General features: G+C 45.1%; 1 protein-coding gene across 2 annotated transcripts; it reads left to right on the top strand.

Annotated features, from left to right (window-relative positions):
- Positions 1-587: 587 nt before the first annotated feature.
- cd164 (CD164 molecule, sialomucin) lies at positions 588-10,233 on the top strand. Of its 2 annotated transcripts, XM_030770584.1 has the most exons (6): positions 588-732; positions 2,527-2,607; positions 7,451-7,516; positions 7,953-8,042; positions 9,109-9,177; positions 9,469-10,233. In XM_030770584.1, exons 1-6 carry the CDS (start codon positions 663-665, stop codon positions 9,630-9,632), a joined length of 540 nt encoding a protein of 179 aa, XP_030626444.1. In that variant the 5' UTR covers positions 588-662; the 3' UTR covers positions 9,633-10,233. The 2 variants fall into 2 exon arrangements, with proteins under 2 accessions (XP_030626444.1, XP_030626445.1); XM_030770585.1 differs by lacking the exon at positions 9,109-9,177.
- The last annotated feature ends 5,138 nt before the right edge of the window (positions 10,234-15,371 follow it).

The following is a 15,371-nucleotide window of genomic DNA, read 5'->3' on the forward strand; positions in this document are numbered from 1 at the left end:
TTTAATTGAAAAGTTATTACTAAATATTAATCAGTTCACAGAAAATTCAAGTATTCATTTAACTTAGAGGGTGCTGATATTGATCCATATCAAATCAGTGGGCAACTATATATATATAAGTACTTCTGAAAAGACTAGAAAGAGTATTAGTGGCTATAAGGTTACCCAGAACTATGGACAAGGGAGTACATTTTACACAACTGTACGTTTCCATTGATTCTGTGTGTGTGTGTGTGTGAATGTAAAGATCCAGGAGGCAAAGCTGATAGGGATCATGTGAAAACACACACGATAAAACACAAACAGTGCAGACAACCACAGAACATGAATTTTAAAAATTGACCAAAACGTCGTATTCTGTCACATCGACTTAGGTGCCAAACCAAACCAAAGGACGTTTTATATGGTAAAAGCCTCGATATCTCCCACCGTCTTATTCGTCTCTGCTGAGATGTGCGAATATTATATAGCATTAACACCCCTTTAAAGAAAGAAGCGATTTTTAAAGCAAACACGTGGCATGGCGAGGATGTACCACGTGATCCGAAAAAGCAGGAAATACACCAAGTCAGCGTCTCGAGAAATCTCACAGCACTGACTCGCTCTCTGATCAGCCAAAGTCATCTCTTGTCTTCTTGTTAAAACACAGAAGGTTCGGTAAAATGTTCTGGAGGGTTCTCTTCGTGGCATTAGTTCTTACAGTTTTGGGAAGAGCGACAGCTCAAGAAAACGGTAAGTTTAGGTAATATGCGCCAAGCTTCTGGTTTTATTAGTTTGTCTCGCGTGAGCTAACTAAACGCCAGAGGGCTTGCTATGCTAACTTCATGTGCGAGCCAAGATTGAATAGGTTGATAGCAACCTTAGCTGACGTTGACATTCAGTTTTATATTGACAGTGAACCTGTATCGTTCATAAAATATCAGTCGCTATGCACTCCCCAAAGTTTAACTGCACAACTAATGTCTAGCGTCACGCTTCCGTTACCGCTCGACTATTAGTGACATACTAGTTTAGCCAACTTATTTGGTCCTGATTTTTCGCTAAAGGCACTGACTCAGACGTAGCAACCCACACTAGCTAATGTTAGCGGTCCTATCTAGCTTTCTGTCTATGTAGCTGGCAAACAAAAGTTAGTCAGTACAACAACATGCGAAAGTTATGGTCGTCCGTGAAACGACGTATTATTTGTTTTTGTCAGTGCTACTTCATTGGTTAGATTTTGGTGTCGAAACAGTATTTGGATTGTTGTCCACTTGGCTCCCGTTATGTAATATAATACGGCCAAGCATGTTTGGATTTGAGCCCGCTGTCAGGTTTGAACATACTGCGTTATGGAGCTCTATTTTTGAGACGAAGATCACATGGTGGGCTAACCAAGAGAGATAAACCGCGACCCTTTCTCTCAGTTTCCCTCATTCGTGGGTGTGACAAGTTTTTTTTTTTTTTGGTTAGCCACTTCACTGACGAACAATTGGCACAAACACACGGCGTGAAAACTAGGACACCTGACCGACATTCAGTCTGACGTAATAGTTTTTAAGGGGTTTAGTGTTTTTACAGTGTGTTACATGAAGAATGTTACGTGAATTTGTCGAGATAGACAAGGGCAGAATCACAGGCTCTGATGTCCATTGTGATTGATAAATGTAGCCAGACTGGTATGCAGAGTGTATGGCCAATTCACTTAAATTGAAATATGAAAGCGTATAGACAGTATTAACGTTAATCAATGTCAAGTTTCAAGTGACAATCCAAAAGGCACGGGCTCTTTATAAAACTTAACTTCATGAGCCAACTTGTATTTTTAATCAATTAGCTCAGAAACCGCGCGATTGCTTTTCTGTTGCTGACTCAACCGTGCATTTGAGTCATTCTGAAAAATTGTTGTGAGAAGTTGAATGTCGCTGTGACGCAGCAGTACGCTCCCAAGTGTGTGTGTGTGTGTTTTTTTGGTATTCTTTCTTAGGTAGGCTTTGCTACTCAGAAACTACGCGTCTCCTAATGTACGCGTCAGTACTAAAGTCCAGTGCCCAACCTATTGCGACTCATTTTATTGCGATACGGATTGACGCAGTGTCCAGGTAATTGGATAGCTTTATACGCTGCATAACTGATACACAGAAATAAAGATCCTGAAGCTGGTTCTGATCTGAGGCACTGCTATGATTTGAATGAATAATTAATTAAGTTTGTGTTTATGTTTTGCTTTGTCCGAAGCCAGCCTTCTTTTCGCGCCGTTTCCACAATTATATGTTTGTAGTACACTACTCTGCTCCACACGCACTCGCCAACACGCGCGCGCGCACGCACACACACGTCCACACACTGTCGGAAACATAAGTACAATGTCTGTGTGTCACTTCATGTTCCATAGGGTATCTGTGTGTAATTCTTTCTTAGTGATTGTATATATGAGTCTGTATTGTGTGCATATGAGAGAAAAAAAAGTGTTTCTGTGTGTATGTGCATGCGCGTGTGTGTTGTGTGTTTATTAATGTACTTTTTTTACTGCCTTTTTTTCCCCAGATGACTGTGCCAAACTTGAGACTTGTGAGACATGCAATAATAACACAGCTTGCAGCTGGATGAACTGCCTATCAGGATCAGGTAAGGCACTGGATAATTCTTTTCCTCCAGCAGCAGTAGCAGCAGAATTTTTTTGGTCAAGGGACAATTTGTCTTTGAGAAGGAGGTGAATCCTGTCTCAGCCGTATGCGCCGCGTTAATGAGAAAGAACAAATGACAAGCAACTCACACAGAGTGACAGATTGTTCGCCGTGACTCGTGGGAACCACGTCCATTTAAACGCTCTCCGAGACACCTGTATTGATCACAGAATATGTGCATTTATACAAGTACTTACACACACACACACACAATATACAGTGTAATTTGTGTGTGTGTTGGTATTGTGCTTTGTCATGAATGCCAACCCTCAGTTCTGGCTGAAGTTTCCAGCCACTTGGGGCAGTGTGCACCTCCTTCATAGCTTTTTACGGACCTTTAACTGTAGGAAAACATACAGTGATTTCGGGGCGGGGGGGGGGGGGGGGGGGGGGGGGGGGGGGGGGGGGGGGGGGGGTGTCCCTAAATGTCTGAGAAATCCGTGGTTGAAGGTGGACGGCTCGGTGAGTGCGTGGTTAGGGGATACCATTTTCCTTCTGCCTGCACTGAAGTCTTTCCCATGGCAGTCTCTGACCTCCCTGTCACGCCGTGTCCAACCGTCACCTGATCCCGCAGTTCCACACAATGGGTTTCTTCTCTTTACAGAGGAGTGGCACAGGTTGGAACAAATCATTTCTCTTGTGCTGCTGCAGTTGTTGAGGTTAATGCATTTAGCCACAGACTGACACGTGATCCCTCCGGTTTGAATATCTGGCTTTGTCTGAGCTAAGTTGGAGGCTTGTGTCCAGAAGCAGGTAGGCTGTAAGTGAAAGCTTTGAGATTTTGTTGTTGCGCGAACCTCGACTTGGGGGCCTTAGCGTCGTGGCGTTTTTCAGCGTGCCTTTCTCTGAAGACGCTGGATTTTTTTTTATTAAAGTCAAAACAAAGGGGGGGGGGGGCGCGCACGGAAGGCGTTTGTACAAAACGTTGCAAAGACAAAAGCGTTAGTTCTTCCGCAGGTCGCCTCTTCGGGACACACCTGACTGGTTTCTTTTTCTCAGAAAACACAGGCGTGGCTGTTAGTTTTACCTGTTTACCTGTTATGAAATGATTTTGTGTACGTGGAAAATCTCAGATTAGGAACCACTTTGTGGATTGATTTGTTAGAGATACACACACACACACACACACACACACACACACACACACACACACACACGCAGTATGTGGTTGACCTCAGAAGCTCACAGCGGTTGTGTTCTTCCTGGAACTCTTATTGTGTGAAGAAGAGATGACTCAAAAACTTTGTCAGGGCACTAGGGGTCTTCAGGAAGACAAAAAGAGGAGAGGAAACAAGTGAAAAGGACCAGCTTCCTGCAGAGAGAAGAGGAAAGGGGTCTTGGTGGGGGGGGGGGGGTCAGAGAGAGAGGAGGGGGAGGTTGCAGAAGTTTGGACAAAATGGAGAGAGAGGCATGGAATATCCCTAAATCAAGCAGGAGCGTTGGATTGAAGATTGACCCAGAGTGTTCTACGCCCCTGCTGATCGGAATTATTGACCTGTGCGACAACTTCGGAATAAATGTCCCCCCCCCCCTTTCCCCCCCAAGGCACGTAAAGCTGTCAGCGAAGGTAGCTTCGCTGATGAGAAAGACACTCGCAGGGATGAGCAAAATACTCGGCATCGAAAATTGTACTTTCTGTTCTCGATTTAGTGTTTTGTTTTTTTTGTTTTGGGTTTTTCCTTTTCCTCACCTGCAGAGGGGCTTAATTCAGTCTTGCAGAAAGCGGCACTCGACTTCATACTGGCACTTGCCTCTGGTTCCGGTAATTTCCCTCGACCAGTGGAGTTCCCCTAAAAAAAAAAAAACAAAACAAAAAAAAAAACCTTATAAACCAGTTATCTGTTCACAGGCTGCACAGTGAACTGCTGCAAAACCACAGATGTTTATAATGACTTTTTGAGGGAACACAGTCTCTCTCTCTCTCTCTCTCTCTCTCTCTCTCTCTCTCTCGTAACTGTTTGAGGCTCTCGCACGCCCACTGTCCTGTGTTGTGTCCTGGTGTTTACAGGAACTGAGGGAAGCGGGCAGGTGTAGCGTCTGAATCCCAGCCAGGCCAGGACACAAAGCCCCGATGTTTTTTAGCGTGTAAACCCAAGGCTCTTGTGGAACGACGCTATCACATTACACTGAGTCGACAGCGCGACCCGTAAACCCGCATGAGGCCGATCTGTGTCTCTCTGCTCTGTGCTGAGCCTCAGTAGCCTTTGTTAGATTGTAAAGGGATCGACTCGCTTATCAAGGGAGGACAGTTCGTGTGTTCTTTAAACTTTGACTGACATTGGTAATAAGGAAACTCTGATTGCGTGGGAGGGAAGGCAGTTTTCGGAAATTCAGACCTGTGTTGCTCTTGTGTTTGATAGTTCGCTTCACCCGGAGTGAACAAAGTGCAGCAGGCACTGATTGGTGGAGCAAATGTGCCCGTTTGCCAGTGGAGGTTTGTCTTCCAGTCAGCTGTGTTGTTTTCTGAATCATATGCGGGAAGGTTGGGAGGGGGGGGGGGGGGGGGGGGGGGGGGGGGGGCATGGGTGTCAGACAGGTTTTAGTGTTTTGTCCACGTGATGCGTGTTCAGGGTAACACGATTCGTGTTCTGACTTTGCTTGGAGGGTTTGTGATAGAAAAAAAAAAAAACTGGGCTCTGGAAGGGTTCAATAGTTGGGTGGATTTCCAGTGCTCCTCCCTGACCACAGCAAGCAATATGGAAAAAGTCAGAGGGAGAGAGAGAGAGGGAGATCAGTTCAGAATGAGCATCCTGAAACGTGATTCACCACCCAGTTTGTCCAGTTTAACCATAATCAGGATCATTCAGACTGTGCTCTCAAATTTCACATTTTAAACACCCCCCCCCCCCCCCCCGCCCCAAACAGGGCCATGTGAAATGACATCACAATGATGCAGCCTTTTAGGCTTGACAGCAGAGTATTACTCACCCTCTCTTGGGACGATGAATTATTGCTCAAACTAAACTGCTATTACTGCCTTGTAATCTCTCTCTCTCTCTCTCTCTCTCTCTCTCTCTCTCTCTCTCTCTCTCTCTCTCTCTCTCTCTCTCTCTCTCTCTCTCTCTCTCTCTCTCTCTCTCTGAGCCCTGGTGTTCCCTGTCCCTGGTCACTTCACAAAATAAACAGCAGTTTGGAGGAAGACTCTCTTTCGTCAGATGCTTGTGTGGTATTTGCTTCAGCACACTTGAGTCCAGTTGGAATTTTAGTCATCTTAGTAGAATATGAGAACACAACATAAAGGAACCAATGCAAGACTTTTGGGACAGGGCCCAGTCATTCCAATGCTGGCTTAAACCATGTCTGCTGGCTACGTTGGGAACAGGAGCTACGGAGAACGCCAGTCCCCGGGGCCCCGGGTCAGGCCTTCAGACTGCACAAGTTTGCAGTTGTCACCATCGTGGCCCTACATGCAGGGTTAAAAACCAGACGTTGGCAATTTACTCTGACTGGAACTTGGGAGCTGACATCTTCTCACCCTTTTAAGTAAATTGCTGTAAATGTATCGTTTGTTTCTGCCCAGTACAAAAAAAAAAAGACGCAAGTCGCTGAGTAAGTGAGAGATGATGTTTAATGGGAAGAACAGTTTGCCAGTTTGACTGCTTCGCTGCTTAAGCGCAGGCTGGAACGAATGGGCGACTAGATACCCCCCCCCCCCACCCCTCCATCCCAAAACCACCACCAAAAAGCTCTGCCATGCATCTCAGGAGAACATTGATGATGTCACGCATTGGAATATCTGATTCATAACTCTGCCTCTCACACTCACGTGTGATACCGCGCACCCTCCTGCAAGCCGTGTGTGTGTGTGTCTGTGTGTGTGTGTGTCTGTGTGTGTGTGTCTGTGCCTGTGTGTGTGTGAACATTTTGTTCCTAGCCGTTTGTTTTGTGGGGCACTGCGAGGATGTTCCCCTACGCACAGAGATCAGCCCTTGGGGTGGCCGGTGAGAAATGCTGCACAATCAGCGGTTCTCTCCCCTTAAAAAAAAAAAAGAAGAAAGAAAGAAAGAAAGCAAAACTCCTTTATTGGCCGCGGGGTTAGCGGAGGGCAGAGAGCGAAAGTGTGAACGGAGCTGTTTGGATTGGGGATTGTCCTGAGCAGAATCAAACAGGTAGAGAGAGAGGAGGACGGTGTGAGTGTGTGTGTGTGTCAAGGTCAGCTGAACACGACTGAGTCAGTCAAAATGGGGCTCTTCGACGGGCTGCGGCCCGACAGCATGGAAAGCGCTGTTATCTGGAAATATTCCACTCGCAGGACAGCACACACACACACACACACAGACACACGCGCGCACACAGCCAGCGACACTGCAAATCTGTAAATCTGTAACGAAGTTAATTATTCTACTCGGAGACCAGCTGACAGTGACTCAGATCTGTCACAAAGGAAGAATGTAGCCTAAACGGTCTCACACCCCTACAAACTCTAACACACACACACACTCTCACTCACACACACACACACACACACACTCTCACACACACTCTCACACACACACACTCTCACACACACTCTCACACACGCACACTCACACACACACTCTCTCTCTCTCACACACACACACTCACACACTCTCTCACACACACACACACCATGGAATCCCAGTTTGGGTTCTGTAGGATTCCATTCCTCTCTGACAAATGTACCCAACAGAATAACTGCTGTTTTCTGGGCTTCCAAACTTACAATGTGCTATAGTGCCATAATGTCTGAAAATGTGATACAATCAAGTTTTTCTAATATCTCTCTCTCTCTCTCTCTCTCTCTCTCTCTCTCTACCATTCAGTTGAGAAACCCTCCTGTTTCAACATAACTGAGACCTCAGCAAACTGCACCAATGCTACCTGTACAGGTAAGACTCTGCTTCAGGCCCAGCCACCACCACATTAAAAAGACTTCCTCCCTCCTCTTCTGCTTGGTCTCTGCGGACCTAGACAAACGCTGTCGAACACCAGAACTTACCCAGCACTGTCCTGGTAAATCACATCACAGTGGCTGTCTGCAGGTGGAAGGCAGATGGAGTCCCTGAGACGATTGTGTAAAAACTTATCAAAGAGTTTTTTTTTTTTCTTCTTCTTTTTGTTCTTTATCTGTAGTCACAGTATTGATTCGTGATTGGAATTGATATATGGGAGTAGATGGAGACAACATTTGTGATGGTTGATGGAGGATAGTCGTGGGTTTTTTGTTTGTTTGTTTGTTTGTTTGTTTGTTTATTGGGGGGGGGGGTGTTTTGGTTCATTTGTTTTAATTTTGGCCTTGATTGACTTTCTTTTTCATCCTACCAGATCCAACACAACTTCCACCCACCGTGACCCCTGCAGCCAACAGCACCGCCAACTCCACCGCCAACTCCACTACTGTCCTACCTACTGGAGGTAAAAAAAACAAACCAAACACTACACACTCCCACACTCCAGCACACCTGGACACTGGTGATGTACCACAACACCCCCCCCCCCCCGCCTTCTTAACACAGGTTACCATTCTGACCCCTCTTCCCGTAACACTGATGACTAGAGGTGTAATGATACGTGTGTTTGTCCCGAGCCATCACGGTACGGACGCCACGGTTCAGCGCGTGCAGTCATACGGAAATTACGCGGTAGTCTATGTGCAAAGATCGATGAACGTAATGTGGAACCAAAATTTCACAAGCGCGAGTCTCTCATTTCGCTCCCTCAGAGTTGGTTTGTTCTCATCTCTCTAAGATTTGGGAAATGATTGTGGCGCAAACATATTGCGACACAGGTTTTCAAGGACCCCGTGTCCTTTTTTTTACAGATGCGTTGATGTAAGAAGTAAACTGTATTTCTTAATGAAAAACAGATGGCAGTGCCGGCTGTCAGTCAGTAGCTGACGATGTGCAGTTGTGACGTCATAAACACACGGAATTCAGAACGAGCCTGTTTTCTTCACATAGATCGTTCGACTGTCAGAGGAGAATGCATGTTTTCATACTTTGACAATGTTTCCATAGCACATTCATCTCAGTGAATTCAAAACGACAAGGAAAATCGTGATTTCTATCCTATGGCACCTTTAATGCACTAAAGGCTGCACCAACTACCTCAGGGGGGACTTTAGGACACTAGGTGGAACAAACTGTAGGTTGCACTACTGTCTGTTCAGAATAAATGAAAGAAACCCAGCCTTACGCTTTTAGGAGGGGTTTTGTTGCTTTGTTCCTGTTGTGCCAAACTCGCACCTAACTGTGATGTCCACACCGTGACCTCTGTGTACCATTACACCCCCTACTAATAACAAACCTCTGCATTTCGCACCGTCACGCCTCTTCGTACCTCACCTGAATAACACCCCCCCCCCCCCCCCCCCCCCCCCGACTTTAGTCTGCTTTGACTAAAGGAGGGCAGGGGGGGAAGATCACCCGCTGTTTTTTTCAGAAGTCCTCTAACAGCTTAACTTCTGTGTGTCTCGCTATAGCCTCCGTAAAGCCAACGAGCGTGGCCCCTGTGACCTCAGCTCATGCCAGCACGGCCAAGACGACGACAAGTAAGTCCCGCCCCCTCTCTCTGTCCTCGCGTCAGACTGGCCCCTGGCTCACTCCCCTGCCCCCCCCCCTTTAAAACACGACGCACTTAACACGGCCAGAATGTCTTTTTTTTTTTTTTAATAAACTCTCCTCCCTTTTTCTTTTTAAATGATGTCTAAATACAGCGACAACGTGTGACCGTTTCCCCACGAAATAACGGTCGTCGTTCGTCCTTGACGCATGAATCGAAGTGAATAGAAATGACCTTGACCTTTTTGACCTTGATCTGTGACCTTTGTGACCCCCTCTAGACGGAACCGTTCCAACTCCGACACCCTCCGGCTCCACGAAAACGTCCACGTTCGACGCGGCCAGCTTCATCGGAGGCATCGTGCTGGTACTTGGCCTGCAAGCCGTCATCTTCTTCCTCTACAAATTCTGCAAGTCAAAGGACCGCAACTACCACACCCTGTAACGCTGTCCGCCGCTACGAGGAACCACACTGCATGACACCACACACACTTACACACACACACGCACACACACACACTCACACACAGATAGATAGAGGCTAAGCGATGGTCCACAGTGTTCTTGTGATTCAAAACGAATGACATCTCAGCTTGCTCTTTACCTGAGGTTGGGATTTGCCATTTGGCTTCCTGTGAAGTTAAAGTGGACATACACACACTCTCTCTGATGCACAACACACACACACACACACATGCACATGCACGCGAACACACTGCAACATATACACGTTTTACTGGTGTGAAGTCATTAAAAAAAAGAAAAAAGAAAAAAAAAAAAAATAGGCAAAAAATGACTGTATTGCTGTGGCCACTCACGCACAGACAAAAACCCACTGGTCAAACTGAAAACAAAAAAAAAACAAACAAAAAAGCCCAAAACAAAACCCCCTAGAGCAGTGGCATCAGTGCTTACAAACTTGAATTTTCTGATTTCATTCGATTACATCATCCTCCACCACCAGCACTCCCTCCTCTTCCTCCACCCCTCCCCTCTCGATCACACGTACCATTCATCATTTTCAGCACCCCCCCCCCCCCCCCCCCCCCCCCTTCCATCCTACAGTGTCTCTCTTTCACCGCTGACAGCTCGCTCGACCTCAGTTCGGTTTTGTTTCGTTTTGTTTCGTTTCATTTTTTTTTTTTTTTAAAGCTGCTGTCTCGTGCAGCTCTTTTACGAGCGTTTGGAAGGAGGGAACGGTCACGGGTGCAGAGAGAGAGAGAGAGAGAGAGAGAGAGAGAGAGAGAGAGAGAGAGAGAGAGAGAGAGAGAGAGAGAGAGAGAGAGAGAGAGAGAGAATGGAGGGAAAAGAATGCCACTGCTCTTGGAGAAGGAGGAGGCTAAAAGCTCATACACCTGATGTGTTTGCCGTAGGTCGCCCCCCGCCCCCCCCCCACGATAATGGTGCAATTGTGACAGTTTCACGTTTTTTTTGGCGGATCCGGTTTCCGTTCGCTCGTCTCCACCGCCGCATGTTTTTTTTTTTAAAACAAGCGCGTCTGAAACCGGACGAAAAAAAGTCGACCGACGCGGAAAACGTAACACGAAAAGATAAAAATCCGTCCTTTTTTTTTTGTTTTTTTTGTTAATTCACCGGTCTGGTATTCAACATCTAAAAGAACTGCGTCTGGTCGCTTCATAAGCAGTATCTGTCCCCCCTGATCACTCCTAACCTTTCACCGTTGACCTGTCCATCTGTCTGTCAGGCCCGGTTCCGTCACCTTGGTACGAGTATACAGCCCAGAATCCAACCCGTCAGAACCCACTGATCGTGTGCAGAGGTTTTTTTTTTCCAGTGGAATAACTGAGAGTGGTGTGTGGTGTGGATTTTCAGGGTGGGAGTTTAGGGGGTTGATTATCTCAGAGAAAGCGATAGCGAGATTTAAGTGCCTTTTGTGTTAAACTTCGAATGTGGTCTGTCTCTCAGCGAGGATGAGGAGGGATGACGAGCCTTCGTCCTCTCTCTCTCTCTCTCTCTCTCTCTCTCTCTCTCTCTCTCTCTCTGAGGTTTAGATGTGTTGTTGTGTGATTGAGCACTAGTGTAGAAGCTTTGTTTGTTAGTGTGTCTGAGCTTACATGTTTTTGTTTTTTTTTTTTGTTTTGTTTTACCTAGCCTTGCGCTTAGGCAACAGTTTGTGTGCGATTGTGTGCGCGTTTATGCGTGCCTGGCGATGCTGATGATGATGATTGTTAGGCTTTATGGGCTGCCAGCTGGACTGATTGCTAATATAACAGAGTAGACTTTAATTAATTGATTATTAATTAAATAACATCGAGATCAATGTTAAGACATGCCGTGGTCAACGTACTTGAGTATGACTTTATCTTTTTTTTTTTTTTTTAATTCCCCGCTCTGTTTTTTGCCATGTTCATGTTTTGGAGACACCTAAGATTCTGGCTTTGTTCCAGCTTTTTCTCTTTCTTTCTTTCTCTCTTTCTTTCTTTTTCTTTCCTCCGCTCTTCTCCTCTCTGGGACTCTGTAGCGTACAGGTCCAGTCTCTTTTTAAAAACAGCTGTGTTTTTCCTGGCTTCAGCCCCCCCGGATTAGCCTCCGGTGCCTGCTGGGGTGTTTATTTGGGATTAATACCTCGTGGCATTATTATAAAAAAAAAAAGAAAGAAGAAAAAACATGCGCTAAATGCTTGCTGCCACTCAAAAGCTGAGCTCGGAGAATTACAGAGTCTTACAAAATGGACTCTTCAGCGAGGGAAGGAAAATGAAATGGAGAGGAAGGAGGGGAGAAAAATGGCAAATTGCTGAAACAAACAAACAAACAAACAAAAAGGAAGTATTTGGAATTTGCCTGTTTTGTTATTACTGAAGGGCAGAGGAAAGCAGGGTTCAGGGCAGGTCAGAGGTCACGCCGAGGGGGGGGGGGGGTGTGTTCGCGGTATTGTTTTGTGACCGTTTGGCGACTCGTCCAAAAAGTATTTCTGATAGCCCTGCACCGAAAAACGGTTCTTTCCTGAAAACTGGAACAACGACAACAACAACAACAACAGTCTGTCTCAGTGTTAGTCAACGCAGAAGAAGGAGATGATGTGGTTCTTAGGAGTTTTTCTGATCTAGCTGCCTGGGTTTGGTTAGTCATTTTCTGTGGTCTAGATGACCTTGGCTGGAGCTGAAAATATCCTCTTTGTGTTCCCTGCCTTGATCCTTAAAGCATGGCCATTGGTCAGATGTTTTAGCCGACGCTCTGCTTTTTTTTTTTTTTTCTTCCTTTTTTTTTTTTCTTCCCTTCTTGTGTGGAGCTGATAGAGTGAAAACCAGTTCTTAAGTCGGTGAGAACCGGTGGCCAGACTGAAATGAAGGAGCCAAACGCCATAGACCCCGCGCTGTCGGCCTTCGTCGGCTAACGCCTCGATTCGCTTGCTGCTAATGACGCTACATCGTTGGTTAGGGGTGGGGAAACCCAATCTTTTTGTTTCTCGTTCAAATTGTGTTGAGACGAGATGCAGATTTCTCTTTGTTTAGGCAGTTCTCATGTTCCTTGTTTTAAGTGTCCTATCAATCAACTGTGGAGTGTGCTTAGGTATTTTGTTGTTGTGTATTGGGTTTTTTTTTTTTTTTTTTTTGGTCTTTTTTCATGTTTGAATTATTAAGAAATAATTCCATTGTATTTGTTCAGGCTTCAAACTGCACGAACCACTTAGAGTTGCTGTGTCTCTCTTTTTCTTTTACTTTTTTTTTAAATCTTTTTTTTTTTTTGTGTGTTGTTTTTGTTTTTTGAGATCAGAATTGCTTCAAAGCCAAATTCGCTGTCACAGCGTGACCGAGAGACTAAAGCTCTTTACATGCCTTTCTTAGCTTTTCTTCTTCTTCTAGTTTTTTTTGTATAGACATATCTTGGCATTCAAGGTATAGCCAAAAATAATGTGACCGCTTGCCTATGTTTAAAAAAAAAAAAGAAGAAAAGAAAAAAAAAAAGCCAAATGATGTCTGTCTTTCTTTTTTTTTTTTTTCCCCTCATCTTCTGTGGACACACTTATCTAAACTACAGCTGCTCAGCATGCCTTTGGCGTGTTTCTTGGTGATTTTTGCCTTAGAAAACAGATACGAGTGAACACGGCGACTTACGCAGCCGACGAGTCCAAAGGTTCCGTCAGTGGGCGGAGCAGAGGCGTGGGCTCGTGATGTGCGTGCCTGTGTGAACGCGGCGAAAAATACGACGTTAGTTTGGAGTTCACGAGGTCAGCGACACATTAGATCAACTCGCGCTACAGACGACACGAGGACAGAAGACATCGCAACTTTAACTGAGTTATTGTTATTAATGTTAATGTTATTGCTACAAGTCACACCGCCAGTAGGAGTGGATGCTGACACACACACATACACACACACACACACACACACACACACACAAGGCTAATTTCCCAGATTGTTGACGTGAAAATATACTCTGGAATGCCATTGTCCTTTTTCCGAATACAGTTTTAGCATATCTGTGTAAATGTTTTAATTTGAAAATTGAACCATATGTTTTGATGGTGGGAGATTTTTGTTTGGCTTCTATGGTTCTCCCCGTTCTGCCAATTTGAGCCGAGTATTTGCGTCGCGTGGAATGCTCGGAGTTCGACACATACTTTGCGGTTTCCATGGCGACGCTTACCAACATGTTCCAGATTCGTCTTTTTTTTTTTTTTTCTTTTCTTTTCTTTTTTCCCCTTTTCTGCCTTACGAGTCTGCAAAAAAAAAAAAAAAACAACTCCTTCGTTCTGAATTGCACCGTTTTAAAGAAAAGGAAGTGCCTTATTCACTCGTGTAGATGGATGAAATATATATATATGTATATCTATATATATATATGTATAGGTAATATATCTTGCCATTGTGTAGTTGATACTCTGCAGGGATGGTGCATGTTTTTGCCTGGGGTGAAACATGGAGTATATGTGCTTGATTACTCCTTGCTTGTCTCACGGCTGGTTAAGAGCTGAATGGAATGACCATCTTATTCTTATATACACTTTAAAAATGCCCCCCTCCCTCCCCCCCGCCCCCTCCCTCACCGCACCCTTATTTTGTCTTTTTTTTTTTTTTGTCCATTTTTTTCCCCTTCTTTGAATCGTTGTGGTTGTTTTAATCTATGGCCTTGCTGTTTACTTGCACATAAAGATCTATTCAGATGTCTTAGTGTAATCCCTCGATTTGGCTTAAAACGTCTTGCTACACACACACACACACATATACACACATATCATGTCCACAGTTGTGTTGACATGAAGACACTTGCTGTTGCATTTGTAACCACAAAGTCTCTGCCTTAAAACATGTTTTATGCTTCACCCCCCTCCCTTCCCTAGAAACACGTTTTTTGGGGGGGGAGGTTTTCCCTTTCTCTCTTCTTTTTTTTTTTCTTTTTTTTTTTTAATTTTGTTTGTTTTGTTTTTGTTTGCATTTTCTGGTTTTGTGATTAGGTTTATGGTGTTCAAATAAATAATTAAAAGTTGAAATATTGTTAAAGAACCGGCTGGTCGTATTTCTTCCCCCCCCCCCCTCCCCCCTTTTTCCTTCATCTGTCTTTTGAATAGATTCAGTGGGTTAATGTTTCCAGTGGGCACGCTATGAAGTTTTGGGCTTCAGGTGCAGAGGTCGTCTTGAGCCAGTCACGTAACTTATTTCATGACTTATTGCCCTCACTTGGTCGCTCCCCATGCAATCACACACGCACACACTCACAAACACACGCATGCACGCACACACACAAACACACGCACACACTCCCAAGCGCATGCACACATGCACGCGCACACCCATAAGGTATCTGTAAGGCATGTAAAGGAGGGCCCAAGGTGATCTGAAGGTTATCGGGTCGATGATACCGCGTAATGGGAATAAAACAAGGATGTGTCGGAGGATTACCCACTCATCTCGGTTTACTGAAGGTGTGACGAGTGTTAGAGTGGTGTGGCCTCACTTACAGGACAGTGCAAGGAAGGACTACTGGGTGACAGCCTTCAGAGAAATTATTTACTGGATTCAATACAGGAACATACATGCACGCTCTCTCTCTCTCTCTCTCTCTCTCTCTCTCTCTCTCTCTCTCTCTCTCTTTGTTTCTCTCACACAGACACACACATCCACACAACAATCTCTCTCACACACGCCTCTTTCCCATCATATTCAAACAGTGCATGTAAAACCCAGACGTTTACCTGGTCTTTTTGGATGACGGTTGTTGG

The sequence above is a fragment of the Chanos chanos genome, chromosome 4, assembly GCF_902362185.1.
Source record: "Chanos chanos chromosome 4, fChaCha1.1, whole genome shotgun sequence".
In the NCBI taxonomy this organism is placed as follows: Eukaryota; Metazoa; Chordata; class Actinopteri; order Gonorynchiformes; family Chanidae; genus Chanos; species Chanos chanos.

Coding starts and splice junctions, on each gene's coding strand:
- cd164 (XM_030770584.1), top strand. CDS start 663: ATGTTCTGGAGGGTTCTCTTCGTGGCATTAGTTCTTACAGTTTTGGGA. Junction 7,517..7,952: donor CACCAATGCTACCTGTACAG/GTAAGACTCTGC, acceptor TCATCCTACCAG/ATCCAACACAACTTCCACCC. Junction 8,043..9,108: donor TACTGTCCTACCTACTGGAG/GTAAAAAAAACA, acceptor GTCTCGCTATAG/CCTCCGTAAAGCCAACGAGC.